Source organism: Sinohyriopsis cumingii, chromosome 4, assembly GCF_028554795.1.
Source record: "Sinohyriopsis cumingii isolate HCF-2022 chromosome 4, ASM2855479v2, whole genome shotgun sequence".
In the NCBI taxonomy this organism is placed as follows: Eukaryota; Metazoa; Mollusca; class Bivalvia; order Unionida; family Unionidae; genus Sinohyriopsis; species Sinohyriopsis cumingii.
The window spans coordinates 32,490,898-32,516,601 of record NC_142964.1 but is presented as its reverse complement, the minus strand read 5'-3'; the positions used below and the strand labels follow the sequence as shown (position 1 = coordinate 32,516,601).

Here is a 25,704-nt window from a genome sequence, read left to right as displayed (position 1 = left end):
TTTCTAATAGATAATTAAATTTAGTATTTTAATACTAAACATGTTAAAATACACAGTAATTATTCCTATCTTCATATAATGTGCATTTTATACTCTCCTTAAGGTCCTTGTGACTGAAAGAAGAAATATTGCTTTTGTGCAACAATTTCATCAAAGTTATATGTTTAGTTCATGACCACATACGTTGATGAAAGGTTGAGGTCAATGAAAACCCTTGATCAGCTATTTTGCAAGTCAACCATACTGTACGAACTCCTACATAGAGGACTAGTAAATACAGATTTGGTGTATCACGCTCATTGGTTATTAATGTCAATGGAAACTACTGCAGTGTGTTTCAAGAGCTAAATTAGGAGCAAAACAACAGATTCAATAAGCAAAGTTATTGCCCATGGTGGTATGCAATGCTATTGATCCACCTTTCATTTTTGGCTTATTTTGATAACATGTATTCTGTGCCATTTCAGAAATGGTATTCAGACAAGCTCGGATTCTTTAATATATATTTTTACCATAGTGTAAAGTTTTGGAGATCAGATGGTAGTAATTTTTATGTGGTAATTTTCCAGCTAACTCGAGGAAAGATGCTCAATTAAGTAAGATCAGGACCTCAAGTTTCCAGCAGGGCCAGTAAAGAAAGTAAATGTTGCTAAAAGTAGAAAGGTACCATCACTACCATCACCAGTACAACAAGATCAGCCACCACCACCAGCAAAACAACTACAAATGAAGAAGAAAGCAGCTGAAACTACAGAGGTCATGGAATGAACATGAAGCTAAACCACCTACTCCACCTCAAGAGGCAATTACACCAGCATTTAAGTCTCGTGTTACTCTTCAAGTTCTGAGTGAGCTCAAAACAAATTGAAAAAGCATAATCGGCGTATGAATGCAGGTACAAAATATCAGTTACTGTATTTTCATTTTTCATATCCGTTTTATTAGTCACTGTGTGCGCGTGTGTGTGATTTGAATGTTTAACGTAGCTTGAAAAAATTTTCAGTCATATCCACAGGGGCTTGTTACAAAGAAAATCAAGGTATGGGGGTTCTAACCTGTAATAATATAACATTATATTATTACAGGTTAGAACCCCCATCTCTTGATTTACTTTGTAACGAGCCCCTGTGGTCATATCACTACCATGTCTGCAGAGTAATGTCTAGCACTAGGGCATCATGCTGCAGACATGTAGCATCATGTCCCACCCAGTCACATTATCTTTACTTGTTCCAGTATTTAATCTCATAAATACAGTACTCTTATTCCAGTATTTATTCCGGAAATATCTTTATTCCGGTTAATCTAGTGACCGGAAGACTTCCGGTTCGTAACTCCTGTTCTGCAGGACACTACATACAGGTTTTGATACAACTGCAAAAACATGGACAAAAGAAAGTCTGATGTTAGTGGGTTACCTACAGGCTGGATCCGGGAGGAGGTAGTGAGAAAATCTGGTTTGTCTGCTGGAAAAACAGACGTTTATTACTACAGGTATTATTTGAATGACATACATTTAAATTAAGGTTACGTTCATTGTGCCGCTGTAGTCCTACAGTGTAAGACGTATCACATATTATTTTATGTATTAGTTCTACGTCTTACTACCCAAATAATGGCCTTCGTATAGCGTGTCCCGATGTCGTTGACATCGGAACGAGTAAGTTTCAGGAATATATCACACTTGGCAGCCCATATGGACACTCTTCCATAAATTGATATGTAACGTCAGTCGGGGTATTAACCGGTTAACGTGTATTATCGGACAAACCAATACAAATTAGTAAAACTATTTAATGCCAAGTAGTAACCTATAAATATATTATGTACGATCCTACCTCATCCCTTCCATTATTTTGAAATACGACGATACTCAGATTAAAAGAGGTTAAAAATTTGTCTGGTACTAAAACGAGTGACTTCTGCAGCACTTCCGGTATTCAAATATTTACTTCCAAAAGCGTGTTACTGCATTCCAGGAGAAAAACAAATACGCATGACACAGCTTATGAATCTGACATATTATAGACCAGTTCTTGTTCAGTTTGAATGTTAACTCTGACTCTAGTCCTACAATGTAAGACATAGTACATGTTTTTGTTTTAGTGCTATGTCATACTACCCCAAATAACGGCCTTGTAAAGCCTGTGCTGATGTCGGTTGATGTTAGAATGAGTAGTCAAGGTTTCAGGAATATCTCACACACTTGGCCGCCTATATTGACACTCTTCCACTAATTTATGTTTAATTAATATCAGTGTTTCCCTTTACGCACATTTGTGCATCAGGAACGCATGCTGGAGAAAATTGATGCACACATTTTGTTGCCGTGCATTTTTTTGATGCAAAGGATTCACATAATGCAATCAGGATTTATTTAATATACAATGCATTGGATGAGGGATGGCATCGCGTTTACTTCAAGCAAAGGCATTGACTGGTTCCCCCGCATTGTTTGCTCCCTGAGTTGCGCTCCTCTATTCGTATAGCAGAGTGCAATTAAGGGAACATATGAAACAAGGAACCAGACTATCATAAGCAGTGTTATGATGGAGTAGCTTCTCCTAATCTTGTGAGCTCTCAAGTGATCTCACACTCAGTTTGCAATAAACATAAATTAACATGTGCAAATGACACTGAATCTTTTTGCCAAACTGTTCAACAATAGAGAATATCCCCAGGTCATTCCTTATTTCCTACTAATGACATTTAACTATATCTCAAAACCTACTAACAGTTTGCAGTTAGCTGCAATCATATTTGAATAACATCTTATTCATCATCTACTGACATGATCCACTGAATGCCACAGATAGTGAAAACAGGTATTATGTGGCCTGAGTTGCTTATATCAATGAAAAATAAAAAATTTACTTTAAAAAAATTTGTCACCAGCAACTTTCGCCAGTCAGTAAAAAATAGCGCCACTTTAAAAAATTTTAGGCCCTGCCTGACCTGTAAGATTTATTTTGTAAACAACAGAATTCATAGCTAAATATTTTCCTATGATTGTGGATTAAGTATTCAGATCATTATTAATGTCATCTTATTTATCTTAATCTGAGTTTAGGTCATTGGTTTTCTCCCATCGTAATACCCAGTGAACCTGATGTTTCCCATATTCTTTTTTTTTTTAAATGTAAATTTAGTAACATATCTCATCTTGCTGACAACTTGAATGTTCCAGAAACAAACTTTTGACCCTCATCCTGGTTCTATTTTAATGTCTTTGCTTTTTATATAATGTTGTTTACTTGAGATCAATTTTATGTGATAATAGCCACATGAAAAATCCAGAGAGTACTAGTCAGATTATCAAATTGGCCATTTCAAATAAGTGGATTTGCAGTAGTCAAACATCAGATTTTATGTGGAAATATTCTGTAGTTATTGCTAAAAGGCCCCTTCAAATGACTAACTCAAGAACCGTGAGAAATACTGGTAACTGTCTAAAAATGGTTGATCTGTCTGTAATAATTTATGATTACATGTTATCAGAGTCCAAATTACCCATCAGTGCAAGGGTTAGGCTTTTATCATTAAGCATTTGCATATCATCCGATTAATACAGTATATTTGATCATCTTGTCATAGCATAGACAAGCTTCTATTCCATTTTATGGGCTTATAACCCAAAATTCATTACATATATACATACATACATACATACATATGCTGCTAATGAGACCCTGATCTAGTAAATATTTAATGATGACATGACAAAAAATAAATTTAAATATGAACTGAATACAGGCTATGAATATTCAGATAGTAAAATCAGGTTTTCCTTTCATCACTGATTATTGTGAATTTTTGATATATTGATCTATGACTCATTATTAGAAATCCCATTGGAGAGGCCTCTAAATTTATGCCGCTTCCGTTGATGGTCATCACAAATGCAGCCTATATTCCAAGTTTGTTTGGTTTGTTATTCCGTTTTATGACACAACAAATCCAGTGGTTTATTGAATATCAAGGTACTTATGTTTGGAGTAATGTATCTTTTCCAAGTGCTGCTCTGATGGTAGAAATTAAAGCAATGCTGTTTAATGAATTTTCATACACTTGTTAAGGGGATGGAATTAAGGACAGCTGGACTAACAGACAGAGAGTATGAAAATACCACCTTCCAACCACCAACCTCTTTTGAAGTGTGAGGATGATACATTTAATTTATATATGCACACAAAAATTTAGTTTGTTTGGAAAGACAAAAGTTCATCATCAAAAATGATTTTTTTTCCAGTCCTGATGGCAGAAAAATAAGGAGCAAGCCCATGTTGGCCAGAATCCTGGGAGATTCATTTGATTTGAGTGCATTCGACTTTCGAAGTGGGAGAATTATAAGTAGTGCGTTGAGAAAAAGTAAGCGCCACAAAGGATCTGCTTTTGACTTTGCCAGAGGTTGGTTTGTAATTGTCTCCGCTGGTGATGGGACGTAACTGTAATGCTGGAAATAGCTCAATTTAAAGAACCTAACATTTTTTTGATTTCAGCTAGACAGCTAACCTTGTGAAAGTTTTCTTTAATAGCAAATTATTGACACAATATTCATATTGCTGAGGAGCAAATCTTGAAAATTGTAGTTAAATTTACAATGTGAACAGTTAAGTGCCATCCAGCTTGTGATAAGCTGATAGTGGCATGTTTCCAAAATTTAAAAGATATAGAAAATCTTGCTCTATATTTCATTCATGCTTCTGAGAAATTCTTGTTTCTTTTTTATGTAAAAAGCAATTAAAGGCTGCATAGTATGCTAGTAATTACACTTACAACTTGTGCCAGTACTTACAATTTAACAACAAAACCTGCTGGAAGTCCTGGTTTCTTTGTCTAATGAAGTAGCCAGTACAGGCCCTGATTTCATTAAAGTTTTATACTTGTCTATATTTTAAGATTAAAGAGGTTTCCATGTCCCAAATTTTAAAACTAAAACAAGATTTTGCATCCTTTCCACTATCTCCCTTTGACAAAAATGTCTGAATGTGTATCATGAGCAAAATAAACCTCACCTTCAACAACTCACAGACAGTGGGATCTGTTACACAGACCACTGCACAATTGAGCATGTGAGTTGCCAATATATTTCAGAAAAATTAAGAATGGGATGGAGATCGACAATGAGAAGATGGGGGCAAGGGGTCAGTAGTTTATTACTTGTTTTATGATCATGTTAGGAATAAATATCTTTTTTCTAACAAAGTTGCTTGCTTTTCTTTTGAAATAACCATATTTTGAAGATAACTAATCTTTAAAGATTGTTCAACACAGGACTTCCAACATGTTTCAGTTCTCATTGCAAAAACATTGTGTATTATGTTACTGATTTTTTATTTGAATATGCATACATTCTAGTGTTATCATTGATTCAAATCAGATGAATAAAAAGATGGACGTTTATTTCAAGAAACAAACGCTTTAAAACTTGAATTGTTCACAATTTTATTGTTCTGTGAGGAAATATCTGCATTAAAAATGCAATTCATCTGAGAAAGCAAATTTGTCACAGGCTTTTTTGATGTACCACAAAGTTTTTTTAGAAATAAGTTTTCTTAATACTATGGATTAATCTAGTTTTGTGAACATATATTTTTTTGGTTTTTCTGAAGAATGACATTTTTGTTGGTACTTAAATTCATGGATTAGGGAGGCATCCTATATTGTTTCCACAGAAATCATTAGCAGTGTTCACCCTTGATTTCATCGCCTGTAAGTCAGGGTGCATGGGTTTCATGCGGGATCCAACTCATAATACTGCCGTACTGTTACCAGCTGACACTGGCAGTCCAGCAGTCCCAGCATGGGGACCTTATTGTTGAAACAGTAAAGCCAAATAGTTCATATGGGAATCTTAGTGATAGATCCATCTGTCTAGCTGTGCCATCAGCATCATATCACCTTATCATCGCTGCTATACCAGAGATTTCTATGAAAAATCTGTCCGGTCAGCTGGGCCTTTACCAGTGATTGCCTGACCATCTTATATATCACCAGCACCAGCTAACCTTAATCTCCTGAAGCAGCCACAATTGAGGGTGTTCAATCTTGCCCAGACTGTCTTCTTTCACATTTGGCTCTTATCTGGATAGCCTTGCAAGACAAACAAATTTAAACTTGTGGAGTGAATCTCAAGAGCAAGAAAGCTCTGTTCTGAATGCTTACAAGCGATAGTAGCACATTTTCTAGGACTGATGCCAGGCCAATAATGTTGTCCTGTTGAGTGCCTCAATCCCTTAACTGGCTGACTTTTTTCTCTTGTTCTGTGAAGAGAAACAGCTGCTCCTCCATTGGTTATCAAAGGCCACAAATGTATGATATCGAACACATTCCGGCATCATGGCAAATAGGACATTTGGCATGATAGAGACCTTTCATGTCTTTTAGCTAATTTTGATCTCAATCGATCAGATTCCCTCATCTAGTTTCCCAAATGGAACTTTTCATGGGTTTTATCATGGCTCAATTGGAATAATTAGAGCCTCTAACCTACACTTTGCAAAAGTTTCGTCATATTTATCCTGTTAGCTTTAGCCTCCAGATGCAGGGTAAGCAAACTACGTGCCTTTTCTATCAAACCAAACTAGCCTCAGTTCAGATCGGATGGTTTGGTGACAAGTATAGTGAGTGCAAACGCCTCTACCTCCTGGTGAAAGCTGGGAAACAGGATATCACCCCTCCAGCCCTTGTTTTATGGGTTGTATGCTCAGCATACTCTGAGGTCTCACAAGATCAGAGCCACCTCATGCAGATTACAGCTCATGAGATTTGAGCCACCTCTGCAAGCCTTACTTTCGAAATTAATATTTCAATCTGAGATATAGTGGAAGCTGTTGGCTGGCATGCAGAGTCAACCTTCTCCAATATTTGTCTCACAGATTTATCATTGCAGGGGAAAACCTTCAATAATGTTGGGCCAGTGGCAGCAGCACAGAAGACCACCTACCCAACTAAATCAATCAACGCAGCATGTTAGCTCCATTGGATTTGCCAGTGATATTTTGTGGGTAATAAGTTTCGACATCATCTTTTTAATCGTAAATAAGAGTCACAGGTCTAGGGACCACATGCTGTGTTCCTTGTGTATTCTAACACAGAAGGATACTCGAAGTAGAGTTAAGATGATCAGCATTTCCTTCTCCTAAAGTACAGTGACTGGGGATCATATTTGAAGGAGAAAGCAAATTTGGAAGTAAGTTACTTTTCTTTGAGAATACTTATCCAATCACATTACTTAAAAACCCTCCCAACCACCCTGCCATGCAAGCATCCTTATTAGCATCTTGCTCAGCTAAAAATTAGCAACACTTGGCAGTGCTTATGGGAGGTAATGGTCAAGAGTTGCTGTCCTTTGTGTATTGGACATAGACAAGATAAGACGATTTTCTTCTTTTAGTAGTGCTGGACTGGCGAGGTAGCTGGCTAATATTCCTAATGTAATGAGATTTGGTAAGTATTCTCTGAGAAATGTAATTTACTTAAAAGTTTGTATTTTCATGCTATTTAACAATACAGTATGTGAATGAAAAAATCGTTTTGAGAATATTTGTGATAAAGATACTGTTTTTGTAATATCTGATGCCAAACTTTGGTCTCATGTGAAAGAACTGTGTATAGTGATGTGGAATTGATTAGAGTATTTTATAGGTCCATACCAATGTTAAATTGATCCATTTAAATTTTTCATCTTTGCAAGGAATGCGCCATGATTCAAGTCTTGTTCTACCAATCCGACAAACAGCATCCATATTTAAACAGCCAGTGACCGTCATACGGAACAGACAAGAGAGCAAGGCAAAAACAGACATCAAACATGGAAATCAGGACCAACCTAAGCAGGTTCTTATCTTAATTCAGTTCTTTGTTGTTATGGTGAATGTTGCACTGGTTGAGATGTCATCAGTTCTCACTTTCTGTCTCTGAAATTAATTATCAGTGTTGAAAGGGAAACTTTGATACTGTGGCTAAAATTAAATTCCATTCAAAAGAACTGTGTATCAGGTCTGTTCCAGTAAAACATACATGGGACCCAGGAAAGGCACTTTTAATGTGAGGTACTGACCCATATATTCAATTTAGAATTTTCTTATCATTTTAATACGAACTATGTGAAATCAGAGTATCCTGGCATATATTTTTTTTTAAACTGCCTTCCGTGGGTACCATGTATGTTTAAATGGAACAGCCCTCAGCTGATCAGTAACCTTTTCATATGGAATGCTTAACTTTGATAACATTACATAGACAAATACAGTATGAGAAAATCTCCCCTGTCACCAATTGATGAAATGTCAATTTCTCAAATCTGTCATTCAAAATATTAATACATTGCAACTAACAATGGCCTTCGGACAACTACATTGGATAGCTTGGTAGGAGAGTGGATTATAAACGGCCGGGCTGAAGGTTTGTCATCTGGCATGTCAGAGAACAGCTCTGTGTGTGTGGCATAACAACAGCCAGGCCAAAGGCTTGCCTGGGATGTCAGCAGCTCTGTGAGTGTGGCATAACAACAGCCAGGCTGAATGCTTGTTTTCTGTTATGCCAGAGCAACTCTGTGTGAGCGGCATAGCAACAGCCAGGCTGAAGGCTTGTTTTCTGGCATGCCAGGGTGGCTAGGTATGAGTGTGGTATAACCGCAGCCAGGCTTAAGGCTTGTCATCTGGCATATCAGAAAAGCAGAGACCTTCTTGATTACTGCTTTACCACACATTTAATCAGACTCTCATATCTTCAAAATTTCTCATTAAAAATTTCCATACGTTCTGTAATTTCATTGTACTTTTTTGGGAAAGTTAATATGATAATTGTGACTTTGAGTTTTACAATAATTGTAAAGCTAATGAGGAGGCAGAGTTTTCCCTTCTCTGGCAGTCTATCAAGTATCCCTAAAACAACAGCAAGCAGTCCATCAGTCGTCCCTAAAACAACAGCTGGCAGTCCATCAATTATCCCTAAAACAACAGCTGGCAGTCCAGCAATTGTCAGTAAAACAACAGCTGGCAGTCCATCAATTGTCTGTAAAACAACAGCTGGCGGTCCATCAATTGTCTGTAAAACAACAGCTGGCAATCCATCAATTGACCCTAAAACAACAGTTGGCAGTCCTTCAGGTGTCCCTAAAACAACAGCTGGCAGTCCATCATATTGTCCGTAAAACAACAGCTGAATGAGAATTTAAAAACTGATTAAATTTTCTTTGGCTGAATATTCCAGATTGTCAGATTATTTTATCATATGCATAAAGAAAGTGTATGATGAAGATTTTTTTCCTGCTGTTACACAGTTATTAAGCTCAGACTAAAATTTTGACTTTGCTTTCAAATGAATTTATGGCAGGTCATAAATTGCTAACAATTTCCAATGGTGTCCTTTACTCTTTGTTGACTTTATTATTTTCTTTCACATCACTGTTCCTGTCATTATTAAAATTGTACAGAAGCTCTTAATTTGTATTGTTCAGTAAGAGACAGAAGTCATCATCTTATGTCCCGTCTCTTCCAGTGTTGATAGTGCTGTGGCACTTAAAGATGTCATATTGATTATGCAATGATGTAATGATCAAATCTTGCAAGTAGTGCAGTTAACATTGATTTTCCAAACATGAATAGCCTTAATATTAAATCACTGTAATGAATTAATGCCAGATATAACTTTTAATAAATAACTTTTACCCATGAAATATATTTGTCAGTAATAATAATAATGAAAACTGTGATTATCATCATTATGACAGGATTGTTTGCAAGTGAGGGATTAGCTCAGATTTTGTTACATTTCGAACTTCCAATTTCTGTTTCCTCAATAGTAGATAATAATCTAGTCTTTTATAGATCTGTCTTTTCCTTGAAATGACATGTCCAGAATTGTTAAAGTTTTGTGAATCCATACATCTTGCATTTTGCAAAGTATTGAAAATGTTTATTACACATTTAAAAATTGTTGTCCTTACAGTCATTTCATGATTGGTTTATATCATGTTGTACAAATTTAGAGTTTGCATAATATATAGATATTTTAGCTTTTTTAAATGTGAGTATTGTTTTATTCTTGCAGTTATTCTGGGAGAAACGACTGCAGGGTCTACATGCTCGTGACAATATGGAGGACATCATTCAGTCCCTAGAACTGCCAAGAAATGTGCAAGGTAAGTATAACAATATGTTGCATTTGAACTTGCATAAATGCTAAAAAATCAGAAATGCTTTTGGTGGATTTAATTTCAGGGTTGGTAGGTTCTGGGTGATAAATATCCACAATTAAATTCACTGGGATAAAGGTTCTTATCTAACAGATGATTAGATAAATAGTGTGACCCTAAGATGTTAGTTTGCTCCCAAGCCACATAATTTTATCCTCACACATATTTTCTAATTTTATAGCCCCACATATCTTAAGGAGACCGCTATTGCAATAGCTCTAAAGTCCAGATCTAATCCCTGTTTCCCAATTCAGAGATCAAGACATGTCCTGTATGAGATGCTACATGAAGACAGATGAACCACGTAGTAGATAGTTGTGATTCTTTACAGTAGAATTGATACAAGCTAAAAAGGTTAAATATATTGTAAAAGTCAACAAGACTGAGAGCTCAGTAATTCTGCCTCTCAATACTGAATCAACATTTTCATGCACGTGACCACCGTATCAAATGAGCTATGTGACTATCCTGTAAAGAAGATTAAAATCATATTGTGAATTCTTTTTTTTTTTTTTGGTTTTGCGAAAAGTTGATATGTTTGTGAGCACACTGATGTATGATAGGGCAGAGGTCCGTCTGTTTCCAATCAAAGGTCATTGTTCATTGGGCCTTTTAAATCCTAGTTATGGAAATTGATACCCCATTAAAGTTAGTAAATTCGAGGTAGGTTTACTATATATTACATAGAGCATATTTTGTTAAATTTAAGCTTCAGAGTACATATAAATGAATTACACTGTGATTCACCTGTGACCTAAAATTACATTTTCACATGCTAACTTTAGGGACAACTGGTTTCAGATTGTGGAGAATGGCCTTAGAACAGAGATTGAATAAAATGCAGTTTTGCTGCTAATAGAGTATGATAAAGTTATTCAGTAAAATGGATTTCTACATAGGACATTTTCACCACAAATAATGCACTCTTATTTTTATGCCTTTGTCATCATTATGGAGTTATATGGTGTTATCCATGTCAAGTCCCATCATGCATGTGGTAAGTTTAGTTTGTTTCACAGAAACTTCTGAAGGACTTCATAGATTGAAATGAAGTTTGATAATGAGAAATTACAGTAAAAAGAGAAAGGTCAAGTTCAGTTCTCATACTTTTCTGGTACAATTTTAATGGAGTTATTGTCCTTTTTGACTTAGGATTTAACTCTTAATTTGCATCAATGTTGACAAGAACATTCATTTTATATGGACACATTTCAAGCAGGGGTGGGGTGGTATCCTTAGGATTAATTATTTCTTCTTACAGTTCCACATCTTGTTATAGGCATTGGTCCTGACCTGACAACAGAGAATATTCTGCAGAGCATATCAGCTGCTCTCCACCTCAACTCCACACCTGTCATGGGGCAGAATGCCAATAAGAGCACACTACAGAAGAATCCTGGTGTTCACATTGATGCCAATCAGCCTCATATACAGGTAATGATAGACCTAATGTTGGCCAAAATCACCAAAGTTTATATAAAAATTTCAGATGGTAGTTTGTTTCAATTAAGGCTGCGCAATTTAAAATTTTCAAGCTTCATCCTCCTTGTTGTTTTCATGGTGCAAAATCCTTACCAACATTCATTTTCAAGTTTGTGAACTATATGTAATAACGAAAGGACTCAATTTCTTTCAGAAAACGCATAACTATGGATACAATCAAAATATTAATTCATTCTAAACTAAAGTTAAGAGAAATATGGGCATTATTAATGAAAATACTCTGTGTGATTCAGATTTTTAACATAGCTTTAAAAAAAAATAAGTCACATCATTATGATGTCTGCATTGTGGCAGTTTATAGTGATGTCTAGCACTGGGGCATCATGCCGCAGACATGTAGCATGATGTCCCACCCAGTCACATTATCCTGACACCAGGCTGACCAGTCTTAACACTAAGCTCTTAATGCTGAGTGCCAAGTGAGGTAGCTATTAGTACCATATTTTTAAGTCTTTGGTATGACTTGGCTGGGGATCGAACCCACGACTTACCACATCCGAGGTGGATGCTCTAACCACTAGGCCACTGGAGCAGTTAATGTAAAATAATGAAAATACTAGTAGATAATTGGTAGACAAAAACTACCATATATACTCACAAGTCAGTCCCATCTGCAAACTGCACAGATTTGCCATCACATAATCACTGGGTAGATCTTGGTCTGTTTGTTAGGAATAATAAGTAGAACAAATAACAGAGACCTTGATCTGCTGGCATATAAAACAATGGCTGGTCAAGGTCTGTTTGGAAGTGGGTTTTTTAAATCATGTCAAGAATGAGTGGCATATGAACAGAAGATAAATCTTTGTCTTTCTGTAATCTGCATGCTAGTAATAAAACCAATATGTCAATACATATAACCCTTTACATCATAGAGCATAGTTACAAAGTGCAGTGCACTATAAATAGAACACCTGTTACCCAGTCGACTCGAGATGCATAGGCCAGCCTGTGAACTGTTAAGCAATATAGAGCATGTTACGTTTAACAGCAATTTTAACCTTTTTACATTTTTGGTACACATCTATTATATGTGGGAAGATGTAAGATTAAAGTCCGATTGTTATAGCTGTGTAATTATTTTTCACGGAAGAATTTTGTATGTGCTTCAGAATCTTGAGAGAACTCATTTACCATCATGTCAGTGAGGCAGCGTGACCAACCATAGCTGCCATTTCTCACACTCAAAATTTACAAGTTTTTTGTCTGCGTCTATATCACTAAGTCATCTGAATTTGATAATTTATAAAAACTAATTGCTGCCTACATCAATATCAGAGCCTTTACCTAAGTTATTGAATCTTTCATAGTTGTGATCCTAATCGTGAAAACTTTGTAAGTAGTGAATGAAATCCGTGATCGCCATTTTGGAGAGTGGAGATTATGACCCAGTTACTTTAAAAAGCAGATATCGACCAGTGCATAAATAGTGACCACGTGATCTGACGTAATTGTCATTCGCAGAAATGAATGTAGTATCTAATAGGTGGGGCTACAAAAACCAGCTCAAAATGGCTGATGTTTACAGCAGGCGTCAAAAGGCGCTTCCATGCGAATGGAGTCGAGGCGTCAAAAGGCGATTCCATGCGAATGGAGTAGAGACGTCCAAAGACGCTTGCATGAGGTAAAGGGTTAATATGGCACAACTCTACTAAAGAGAGACTTTCTAAGATGACAGTACCATCAAGATGATATATTTATAGATAATGTATTGTTCACAGGCTTGTATTGTTAGTCTTATTGATACATGGCAGAGGTGTGTCATTTCACCCTACAACCTAATTTCTATTGTGACTGTTATTGCAGAAAGTGATAATTATTGCTGCTGCAGCATGATCAATATAAAGATTTTGTGTTCAGGTTTTGAAAGTTACATATAGGAAACATATACCATAGTAGTTTGCCAGGAGAACCTATGTTTAGCAATATTTTAATTTGTTTCCCAGTGTCTCACATTGTTAGATAAATAGTTCCTCTTTAATCTGTGTTTATAATTGTATTAGACCACCTGACAGTAACAGTAAGTGAACTCATCACACATTTCAGTGTTTATCTGTTATGCATTGCCATCCATGGGTAGAAAATCTTTGAAAATACATGGTTGTCCCTGGGTAACAAGTTTTGATTTTTTTTCGGTTGCACGCTAGATATTTCTGATTGCCTGAGTAAATTACTGCAGTTGCCCCCAAGATTGCTGTAATAAAATTTAATCAAAAGCTTCTGTCAGATTTTTAGTTCATTTCTTATGATGCACATCAGTCCTGCTAATGGAAAGTTACACAAGTTTGCAAACTTATTTAATCATTTTAAGATCAGGAAATAAAAGATGGACCAAATTTCTTCTTTTGTATGCTATATTGTCTGTCAGCTTTCTAGAAGTTGGCCACCCTTGACCTCAGACTTGTTAAAATTGAGTATTTATCTGAGTTTGCATCATGTTTATTTTTAATCCAGTACAGTTAATCTGGAGTATATAATGTCAGGGAACTGTATACTCTCCATGTGGGATTTTTCTTTAGCAATTACCTAACAAGCCAATATAGCATTCAACAACAGTTTAAACATGCCATATTCATTTAGCTAAAGTTAGCCAACAGAAGCAACTGTCATGTGCTATATGCCATTTATCCAACCAATCGATAAACAGATGAAATACTTGATCATAGGTTTAAGTGTGTCAAGCCAGAATTGAAAGATGCCACTGCCATATTGTGCATCGCTTACAAAAGATGATAATTTGAAATTCATGTTTTTCAAGGGTTCGTCCTGAGGGGCTGGTATTATGGACTGTGGTTATATTATCAGATAATGACTAGTCAAGACACGATTAGTGTGACCTACAGATAGGAAGCACCCAACACTCAGTTATGGAATCATGCATAATTCAGGCACTGTGTTATAAGTATCCAGAGGTACAATTTTGATGATCAGATGTTTGTCTATAATTTTTAATATGATCATGTTTTAAAATATTTTGTTGCAAGAACCAGGTTGTAGCATTGTGATAATTGGTTGCCTGGCATTCATTTTTTATTATCCTGGGCAATGGATTTTTCAAACCCTGTCATCTGTCAACAGTTTGTTGTTACCACTCTCAAGGCCATATTGCTTATTCAGTTTTTGATCAAACTTGGAATGTGGGCATAAAGGGTTTTTGTCATAAAGATCTTTGACAAGTTCATTAATGAGCAAGATCCACACATATTAATGACTTGATCTGAGGTACCATCTGAAGACCATAGTTTTGATTCGGTTTTGATCAAGCATGATAAGTGGGTTTCAGTCATTAAGATCTTCGAAAAGTACAATTATAAGTGTGAGCCACACATATTAGTCAGGTTATTTAGCATCTGTTTGGCTAAAATTGTTACAACTGTTGAGACTTTTTTTACATCAGATTTTGACTAGACTTTGACTTTATGTCCAATGAGTTTTATTATGAATGAGACCTTCACATATTAATGATGGGATCTTACACCAGATCGGCTTATCTTACCACCACTTGAGAGATGTCTCTATTAATAGGATTTCACTCAAAGTTAGTAAGTAGTGTTACAACTCTGTGGTCTTAAACTAAGTAACAGAAAAGACCCAAAATCAACAAGTTTTTGTAAAATTCAACAAATAATATATTTCCCTATAATACAAAGTAAAAATTTAAAATGCATTAAAAGTATTGTGAACTAAATCCCAGATGGTCCTAAAAGCTCTATTATAAGTCTAAATGTATGAAGTTCCAATTGAATTAAAGTGGTATTCCAAATAAGTTCCATTATCAAATTTGTTGATGTGCCTGTAGTCTCCTTTATGCTAATTTTCTAGTGGTCCAGATTGTGATGATGTGCTAACAGTCTTTTAATGTATCATAAGAATATAAGCAAAAATTGTTTCTGTCCAAGAATATTAGTGAATACCTTCTCTCTGCATTGGATAGCGGAAAAATTACAGTCCTCACCCTCCTTGATTTGTCTGCAGCATTTGACACAATAGACCATGATATATTACTTCACCGTCTCCAGCATGTATTTGGCATTCATGATACAGCCTTACTGTGGTTCAAGTCCTACTTGGTCAACAGGGCACAAATTGTATCTGCAGATGGAATACATTCCAACCCACTTGATCTATGTTGTGGTGTTCCACAGGGGTCTGTTCTTGGACCTGTTCTCTTCATTCTGTACACTCAGTCGCTCTCAAGTGTCATAGATAATCATCCAGTGTCTCATCAATTGTACGCTGATGACACGCAAATATACAAAACTAGCCACCCAACTGAAGTTGATGCTACCATCCAAGGTGTAGAGAGGTGCATTTCTGATGTGAAATCATGGATGACTTGTAACAAGCTGCAGATGAATGATGATAAAACTGAGGCCATTCTGATCACAACACAAAGACTTGATCATTCACATCCTTTACCTAAAACAATAAATATCAACAACGCCAACATTAAATTCACACAATAAGTACAAAACCTAGGTGTTACTCTGGACAGTACTCTCACATTGCACAATCATGTCATGAACATATGCAAGGCTGCATATCTTGAGCTGAGACGCATCAGCTCAATTCGCAAATATCTTTCAGTTGATGCCACTAAAACACTTGTGTGTTCATTAGTACTTTCAAGACTGGACTATTATAACTCAATTCTGTCTGGTTCATCTCAATATCTACTCCAGAAACTTCAAAAAGTTCAAAACACAGCTGCTTGGATCATACTTAGAGTACCACTATCAGAGCACACCTCCCCGCTGCTCTGTACCCTACACTGGCTATCCATTCGATCCAGAATCAAACATAAAATTTGTTCTCTGTGCTACATTTCACTGTCGGACTCTAGTCCAACATACCTGTCTGACCTCACTCATGTGTGCACACCAGCAAGATACTTACGCTCCTCTTCTGACAATTGTATACTCATTATTCCAAGTATGAAAACAAAGTCATATGGACAGCGTTCTTTTGCATACCAGGGCCCAGCAACATGGAATGAATTGGCCACTGAACTTAGACACAAAGACACAGTGATCACATTCAAGAGGGCTCTCAAAACCCACTTATTTCGACAGCAAGAACAAACTTAAAGACCTAAAAATGTTTCCTACCTGAAATATTCTCAGCATGTTTTTTTTTTAATTTTTTTTTTTATAATGTTTTTCTAATTTCATGTTTGTTTTTGTAATAATATTATTGTTTCTTATCTTATAGGTGTTGCCTAAAGTTGCAAAGCGCTTAGAGCTTCTAAAGATTAGGCGCTATACAAAGTCCTCATTATTATTATTATTATTATTATTATTATTATTTCAAGTGAATAATAATTTGAATCAATAAATCCACCCAGACGAAATTGAACACAACATTAACACTGATTCTGTTTCAAGATGTTAAGGCAAGAATGAGTACTTTTTCAAGTAAACAAACATTGTATAAAGTCAGGACACAATAATAGAGCCAGGATGTATGTCAGCCTCCTATAAAACATTTTAGATTCATCAACAAATTTAGCTATTTCCAAGAGAAAAACTATATCCTAGACTCAGATTCAACTGAACATGATTACCTCCAAATATAATGATCTGAATATTTAACCTATACTCTTATAGAAATAATAGCTATGTATTATGTTGTTTACTAAATAAATGTCCCTGGTCAGGAACAGCATGAACTTGATCTAGGACAAGGTCATGTACAAAACAGATATGCATAACATACAGTCATTAATAAAAGCCAACAGATAATACAAATTAAATATGCATAACAATACACCTGTATTATGATCTCAGATGAGTTTGATTATGATTAAGATCAATGCATGATAGGTGATTTTATGCATCTGACTACCTGAGCTTGACAACACTCTATTAACAGTTTTGATAAGAGATTAGTTTAGTCAGACTTGTCAGAAAGTCATAGTTTGATAAGACGTTTCAGAAAGTCTTATTGTTTGTTCAGACTTGTTAGAAAGTGTTATAGTATGATAGACTTGTCAGAAAGTCATATAGTTTGAAAAGACTTGTCAGAAAGTCTTATAGTTTGTTCAGACTTGTCAGCTACTCTTACACCATGAGGATGTAAGATTTAAAGTTGGATTTTGAGCTAGATATTCACTTATGTGTGAGGTAATCTGTCTGATTAGCTGAGCTTGCTATCACTCTGTATAATAGAAATATATTATATTTTGGTTGCTTTAATCTTATTGAAACCATTCTTATTGCAAATGCTGCATTAATCATGGTCTGAGAGAAATTAATTTGATTTCTTATTAATAAATGAATTAGATAAATAGATGGGCAGATATATGGAAAGAAATAGATGTAGACAAATAAACAGAGGCAGATAAAAAGAATGTTACATGGAGAGATATCTCACTTTCTTTCAGATATCAACTTAAACACTGAGATGACCTTAATTTATTTATACTATGCCACTCCATTCTAAGATTGAAAAGTGAAGTGGTGAATACCACAAGATGAAGTGAAATACAACTTTGTTTATCTAAATTCATGAGTAAAAATGAAAATAGGTTTTGACAGTCAGGAAAGCATGTAATACAGTTGCATCAAACAGGTGATAAAAAATTAATTTTTTTTAATAAAGTCGTTTTTTAAATTCTCTTTGCCAATTGCAGCAACTGATGGTATCTGATGAAGACATTCGAAGACAGGAGTTGAGGGTACAGGAGGCAAGAAGAAGATTGCAAGAAGTCATGAAACAAGCAGCATGATCAGACAGGTTTGTTTGTAATTAAAACTATTATTCTATCAATATTATATTGTCAGTGGTTCATATGTTGGCATGAGATGACTCCATAAGTGGAGAAAACGGGAGAAATTGGATGGGCAACCTTTTTGTGGTGGATTTAGGAGTAATATGTGGTACAGCAGAGCTGCATAAGCTGAAATACACAGGAAATAAAAAAGATGGTTAATCCATTTGTGGAATAATTTGTTTTAAAAACTGAATTGATTTATTGCTGTGAAAACTGAATAAATAATCTTGAGTGATGATTGTTCTCTCATTTCTTTTGTGTTGACATTCAGCATGCTGTTGGCATTGGTCCTGTGCATGTAAAAAGTAAGGCATTGTTGCCTAATAACTTTTAATGTGCATCTATACTTAAAACATATCTCAACAAATCATTTTGGGGGATAATATGCTAGTATCTGATGATTAGGAGGATGCCTTTGCTTTCACAAAGTGAGTTTTAGTGTCATTGTATAACAGTAAAACTATCTTTAATGTCCCCAGATTCTCAAGTACAAGACTGTTATACCCGTATCAACACCTAATACAATTTTGTCAAAAAAGGACAAAATTGTAATTCTCATTGGCATTATGTCACAGGGAGAGTCAAAAGGTCACAATGGCCAGTTAGAAAGCATGCTACATCATCAGATGTGCTAGATTTTGTTATAACTGCTGTTAAAATGAACATATAGTCATTTTATATTCAATACCAACTTTTGGACATAGACTTTTTATGCCAGTTAATACCGTATTGCCTGCGTGTAAGTTGAATCAGTAAAAAAAAATTTAATTTTCCATCCTTCATCCATGTATAAGTCAAGCATAAGAGGAGACTAGATCAATACCTCGGCTTCATTTTTTTCACTTTGTTTCACATAGCTTTGCAAATTGTTATCTGTAACTCTAAATTTTCAGGTCAGGATAATTAAATATAATTAAAAGTACCAATTTGTTTCAAATGAAGTATTTTGAATGAATTATTATTTTTAGCTACATTTAATGACGCTGACCTGAAAATTAATTAAGTTACAGATAGGATAAAGTCTGTGATGCTGTGTGGAATGAACTTTAGTAACATCTAGTTTCATTAATATAAATGGTACCAATATATGCTTTTTCAGATTAACAGCAATATGGAAATTGCATCACCTTTTCTTTTCCCACAGTTTTGTTTTGAAGAGAGAGAGAGAGAGGGGCAAATGAATTGCATCACATTTTTCTCCTTGCACCATGTGATCAAAATAAAATAGGACCCAATGTGTGAGAATTTCAGCCATCTTGTTATTTCGTACCTTACTACCCCAGCTTAGTCGAAGCTTTTGTCAGAGACGAAAAACATTGATACATTAAATAGTAACTGTAAATTATTAAAATAAATACCATACTTCTTCAATTTCAAAGTTTAAATATTCACAATATTTATAGTCACAATATTTATGTTCACAATATTTATATCCATATGCATTCCTATTAGGTTAAATTCCAAAAGTGGCCATTTAGTATGCTGCATACATGCCAACCATTACACTTTTGGCTTAACCATTACGCTTTTTTCACTAAATTAATGCCTTATGCATAAACATACATGGATTATGCGATTTTGGTGTATCCTCCTTCCCCGAAAAAGCAATAATTTATCATTTTTATTAACATCCCATTAATCCCACAGACCGTATTCTAGAAAAGATGGCTTCTACATAAGTACAATATAAGAGAACGCTTGTTTGTAGACTTGAATGCGCTCTCCTAACAGTATTATGCTCTATTTATAGCGGCTGTCCTATTTCCAAGAAACATGCCGGTTTCTACTTTCAAACTTTTGACCTCGGGTTCTATTTATAGCAGCTGTATGGCTTAGTTAGGAGAAAACAGACTAGTTTTCTAATTTTTAATCTTTACTCACAGATTCATATTTGGTACAGAACCAGTCTCTAGAATATTTGGGGCTAAAAGTCAGTCCGATTTATTCAAGTTGATGCGTGTGCTGGAGCTACATATGAAAACTTAAAGCAGTAATTGATGTTAAAAGACAATAGGGGTAAAAAAAAATAATTTTGTGCATATGATCATTGAATTTGTATCATGTTATATGTGGATTACTCTTTTTCTTCTCGGATTACTCTTTTTGTCTACTGGGATTATACTTTTTCCTTGACAGGGGTTGGTACGTATGATGATGTCAAATTTTCTTAAAATGACCTCTCCATTCCTAGCAAATGAAATTTTTCTTTTATCAGTAAGTTTATGTACTCGTCCTGTAGTTAGGTGGAATTTGTTTTTGAGATCTGTTCATCTAGTTGGAGGCCCCAAGTGGTCTAAAGCGCTCACCATTCAGGATCACTGCCATCTCACCTGTCTGCATGGGTTCAGATCTCTTGCTCAGATAACGTGGGTACATGGAGAAAGCCTGTAAGTAGCTTCTCTTGGGTCGGTGGTTCTTCCCAGGGTTCTACCTCCACCAGTTAACTGGCCACCATGTATAGGCTATCTTGTGCTGGAAAATGCATTAAACCCTACAACAACAACAACAACAACATTCTAGTTGTAACTTTAAATTGCCCTGACAGTTCTGTAGGCAAGTTCATAAGATGTCACTGGTTTCCAGTACATTAGTCAGCACCTGGCATTTTCTTCCATTACATGGTACTATATTCATAATACTCTATGAGTAGCCTCATTCCCTTCTTAGTAGCCTCATTAATTTGACCTGAGCTGCCAAATCTTGCTGTCAAACATGTGTGAGCTTGGATGACCTGACTACAGCTGTGGCATATTTAATTAGCATGTAAATTACACTTCAAAGCCATATGGTTCATGGCACAATGGATATGGTAACTAAAACTAGAAGGAATTGTTTATATTGATATTAATTGATATTTGAATATAGTATTGCACTTGTGCATCAATATGATCACGCTTTTAAGGTAACTAATTATATAGATTACAATTGTCCTGAAACCCCTCTCTCTCTTTTTCATATCAGGTTCATGTTTTATTTTCTTCTCTTTCTCTCTCTCTCTCTCTCTCTCATATATCAGAGCATATTTTATTTGACCATGAAGTGCAAGAAGAAAAATGTGATGGAATACATGTCTTTGTCATGGTTATTCATTTTTCTGACTTGTATATTCTAGTGCATGTATATGTAATCAAATTTAAACATATATTACTAGTGAATACTGCTTTAGTGCAATTACAGCAATTGTAAGTTAATTTAATACTGATCATCATATAAATATTTTAAAATCCTTCTCACTATGGGGTCCTATATTCTTTTTTAAATGATCTCATCCCCAAAATGAAATTTTTTTTACACTTTATTTTTTGTACTTTTGGAGATTTTTTTTACGTAAAAAAAATTACATGACATAATCCAGATATAAGTCGACTCAGAGTATAAGATGAAACCCAAATTTTCTGGAATGAAAAAGTGGGGCTCAAGGGCCCACACCAGATTTGAAAAAACATAGATTATAAATATTCTTGTTTGTTGTTTATTAAGTACAGTCAGAAACACATATTTCATAATCTCTCCCAGCCACAAGCCTTCCGTACTGGAATTTGAATTCCCCATACATGAGTAATGATTCTCTTTTAGCATTTCTTTGGGAAATTTCAGTCTTCCTTCCAGTACACTGCTTTGGATATAAATGCAGCAGTGCTTTTGTATGAAAATTTCATCTTTTCTTTACATTTTCTATGCAGTATCATGAACCATGTGTCCTTGATTGGTGCCCAAATTAATCAAATTCAGTAGGTCATTTCTGTCAGCCAGTGAAATGGACTTTCTGTCAGCCAGTGAAATGGAGTGTCTTAGTCTTTTTTTACCAATGAGTTCACTGTATTCAGTAAGACAGCTTGGGATGCACTCAGTCCAGTCAGTTTAGAATCAACCATGATGATGTTTTTTCTGTTGTTTGTTATGCATCCTTCACACATTATTGAGGTAACTTAATACCAGATAAGAAAAAAGAGCCAGTTTTGCTACTGCACAGCCTAAAAGGATCCCTATATATGTTGATATGTAACATGTGTAAGTATGAACTCTAGTAACTCATGAAAGCATGCAGGTTCAAGTGCCTTGGCAAAAAATAACCTGATTGTGTTGCTGTGCCTTAAAACACCAAACTGAACCAAACCAATGATGTAATTTTTGTTTCAGACAGCAGAACAATTACACGGTAGAAGAGTGAATGTCATCCGATACTGCAGGGAAGGAAGTGCAATCATGGAGTAAACAATCCATATCATATTATATGGAGATATGACATAAGAAATACTAGATCACTGCCATTACTTGAATTTATGTATATTATGCGTGCCAATATTCATGTTTTTGCAGAAAATGATATTTTTAAACTGTTCTTTAATTTATGGACATGTTACTGAGATAGAATCAATCATGCTTTCTTCATTGGTTAATACTTTGTGGTATACCCTTTCCGACATAGTGGGGCAGGGGGATTATATTGGAGTCATCTTGTCCATCTATACATCACACTTTTGTTTATTTAATATCTCCTCAACCCTTTGAGGTTCTTCTCAGAATGTTAAATGCTTTTGTGCCACGTAAAATATGTCTGATCAACATCGTTAAGTTATCCCAATTGTTATTTCAAATTGTTTTGTGTCCATCCATCTGTCTGTCACACTTTTCTCTGGTTAAATTCCCCAGAACTGTTTGAGATAATGTTGTGGAACTTTTCATTCACTAGTATCCTGGCAGGAATTTGTGTCCAATATAATATTTTGCCATTATCAGTTTAATATCTTACAATTTATTTTAGATTTCATATTTTTTGAAGGGTATTCCATAAGCACTTGATTACTGACAGATCTAGTTGGATCCTGAATTTAATGGGGATTTTTAACTATGACATCTGTGAACTTTGGTCCTCTGAAAACAAATGTGAATTTACAATGTTTTAAAATCAAACCAGTTACAGTTTTATTTTGTGATCACAATTTTTATATTACAGAAAAATTATAAATTTTGTGACAAAATAAACAATGTATTGACCAAAATAAGGACCACTGGTGGTACTAATTTACTACTGCATTCTCTGGAGAGCTGCAATTTTGGAATAATAGTTAAAGAAAGTGAATGAAATATAAATGTTTTAAGATATATTTACATTTGCAGTGGATGAGATTATAGTGGCATTGGATGATTGACATTTGTTGTGGAGAGAAAGTCGTTGAGAAGAATTGTGGTACATTAGTTTATATTAGTAACTTTTTGTTTATACTTTTAATATTCATGAACTTTTTGTACCTTATGATGGCTATCTTCAATGATATTTCAGTGAATATTATTTCATTAGACCAGTGGGTAATAACTTTGCATTCATGGTAATTTTTGTTTCATGCAAATACACATGAGTTTTTTTTATAGATCAACACCTTTCTGATTGGTCTTGTCTATCCATCGATGTGTCTGTGCATCCTTCCATCTATTGTTCAGCTCTTGTAACTTGAAATCCTTTATCCTAGTTGATGGAGGGATATCATATTCGATAGGATGTTTCATTATGATGAGCAGATGGCATCAAAGATTTTGGATCCTGGTGGAAGATGGAAGTCATACATTACATTTCCATACGTAAGGTCATAGAGATTTGTATTTGATAAATAATGAATGTGTCATGTGTAATGAAGTTTCTCATTTAAAGTGTTACTTATGGTTTTTATTATAGATATGTGTGAAGTTGAACTCAAAATTTTCAGCAGTTTTTATAAATCATGTATATATACATTGATATCAAACTTGTCATTTTTCTTCTTGAAATTCAGTTTGTATTTTTTGACTTAGATAGATTTAAATCCTTCCATGCCTAAGGCATAATAGCCATTCTCATTTGCCAAATATAGTTTGTTTGACAGATTATAGTAACAGACTATGGCCTTGCCAAAATTAGTAACAAAGTGTAGTACTGTTTGCCTTTCAGGTAAATATTTTTGTCAATGGAGACACCTCAAATTTATGAGACCTATTCTAATAGTAGTTGTGTCCCTTAGATATCGTTCTGCTCATGTTACTGTTTGAAACAATTTTAGAAAATGCTCCTAAAAGAAAATCACTAGTTATTTGTCTAATAATGTTTCATATGTTTATATAGTGAAAGAGGATTAAGAAAATATTATAATTAAATGACCAGGAATAGCAATATCTCTTGTAATGTTTTGCGGCTGATTTTATGTAAATTAGCATCTCTTTAATCCTCCAAACCATTGTTATTGTGTATAATTGAATTATTATGTGCTTTTTTTAAAAGTAAATAAAAGGTTGTGATGTTCTCTTTTTAACATCTACTTAGAGCCTTGTTTTGAATTTTAAATCATGAATTTAATTTTGTATATTTTACTAGGAGTGAATTGCGAATTCCTTTACACAGTAAGTAATAAAAAGACTTTAAGTCATATAATATCGCCTAGTGATCACATTGTATAACAGTTTGATAGTTTGACAAAAACTTCCATGGTGACATCATATTAGTATTATGGCGTACATGTATTCAAAGGTCATTTTTAACTCCTTTATTATCCAAAGCCAGTGTGCAGTAACAATGTGTGTATTTTCATTGATTCAAAAATCATTAAATAACTGAGCATTTATTCATTATTGTAACAGTAGTCTTCAGGAAATTGCATCCTTTTAACCCTGATTGCAAAATCTTGTACATCGCTTTATGTGTATGTTGTGTGAAGTTTTCTTTGAATAACAAATGCATGTATGTGTGTTCAGATGGACGAGTAGATGAATTAATATTTCTTTCTTTTGGATGAATATTTATAATAATAAAGCAATAAATGCATCTTTGTGCATCATATTTCCTTTTCCTTCCATTCATTATACCCTTGCTATGATAACAAAGTTGGTCATATTGCTTTGTGCCTTGGCTTTCCATACATCTTTGCATACATCCATCCCAAATCCATTTGATCTTGATTGTAGAACAGCAACTTCACAATTAGTACTGAAGCTAGATTGGGCTTGTGCTTAGAATTGAAGTTCTTTGTTACTGGAGGAAACAATTAATTTGGAACAATACCTGTAATCTCTAGTGACAGATGCACATTATTTTAAAACCTAATTTTAAATAGAAAATAGGGAATGGAAGGTGGATAAAGGAAAATGTGCAGAAAGTAAACTTCATAATGTGGAGGAACATTTGCAGCAGAAGCAGTTGATGTAGAGTTTTGTTTTTTAGTATATGGATATTGTATAGCATCGATTATACAAATTAAGA

The 25,704-nt window shown here is 34.8% G+C and overlaps 1 protein-coding gene across 2 annotated transcripts; it reads left to right on the top strand.

The window, feature by feature from the left end:
- Positions 1-1,193: 1,193 nt before the first annotated feature.
- Positions 1,194-25,284, top strand: LOC149800897 (methyl-CpG-binding domain protein 3-like). Of its 2 annotated transcripts, none has more exons than XM_089954960.1 (7): positions 1,194-1,494; positions 4,250-4,368; positions 7,697-7,839; positions 10,057-10,147; positions 11,481-11,635; positions 18,336-18,439; positions 22,617-25,284. In XM_089954960.1, the coding sequence occupies exons 1-6, from the start codon at positions 1,385-1,387 to the stop codon at positions 18,429-18,431; spliced, it is 714 nt and encodes a 237-aa protein (XP_089811086.1). In that variant the 5' UTR covers positions 1,194-1,384; the 3' UTR covers positions 18,432-18,439; positions 22,617-25,284. The 2 variants fall into 2 exon arrangements, with proteins under 2 accessions (XP_089811086.1, XP_089811084.1); XM_089954958.1 differs by having other exon boundaries at positions 1,200-1,494; positions 4,250-4,407.
- Positions 25,285-25,704: the final 420 nt, after the last annotated feature.

Bases quoted from the DNA above. Each gene is read 5' to 3' on its own strand.
- LOC149800897 (XM_089954958.1), top strand. From the start codon at position 1,385: ATGGACAAAAGAAAGTCTGATGTTAGTGGGTTACCTACAGGCTGGATC. The intron at 1,495-4,249 runs GTATTATTTGAA...TTTTTTTTCCAG, and splicing joins ACAGACGTTTATTACTACAG to TCCTGATGGCAGAAAAATAA. The intron at 7,840-10,056 runs GTTCTTATCTTA...TTATTCTTGCAG, and splicing joins ATCAGGACCAACCTAAGCAG to TTATTCTGGGAGAAACGACT.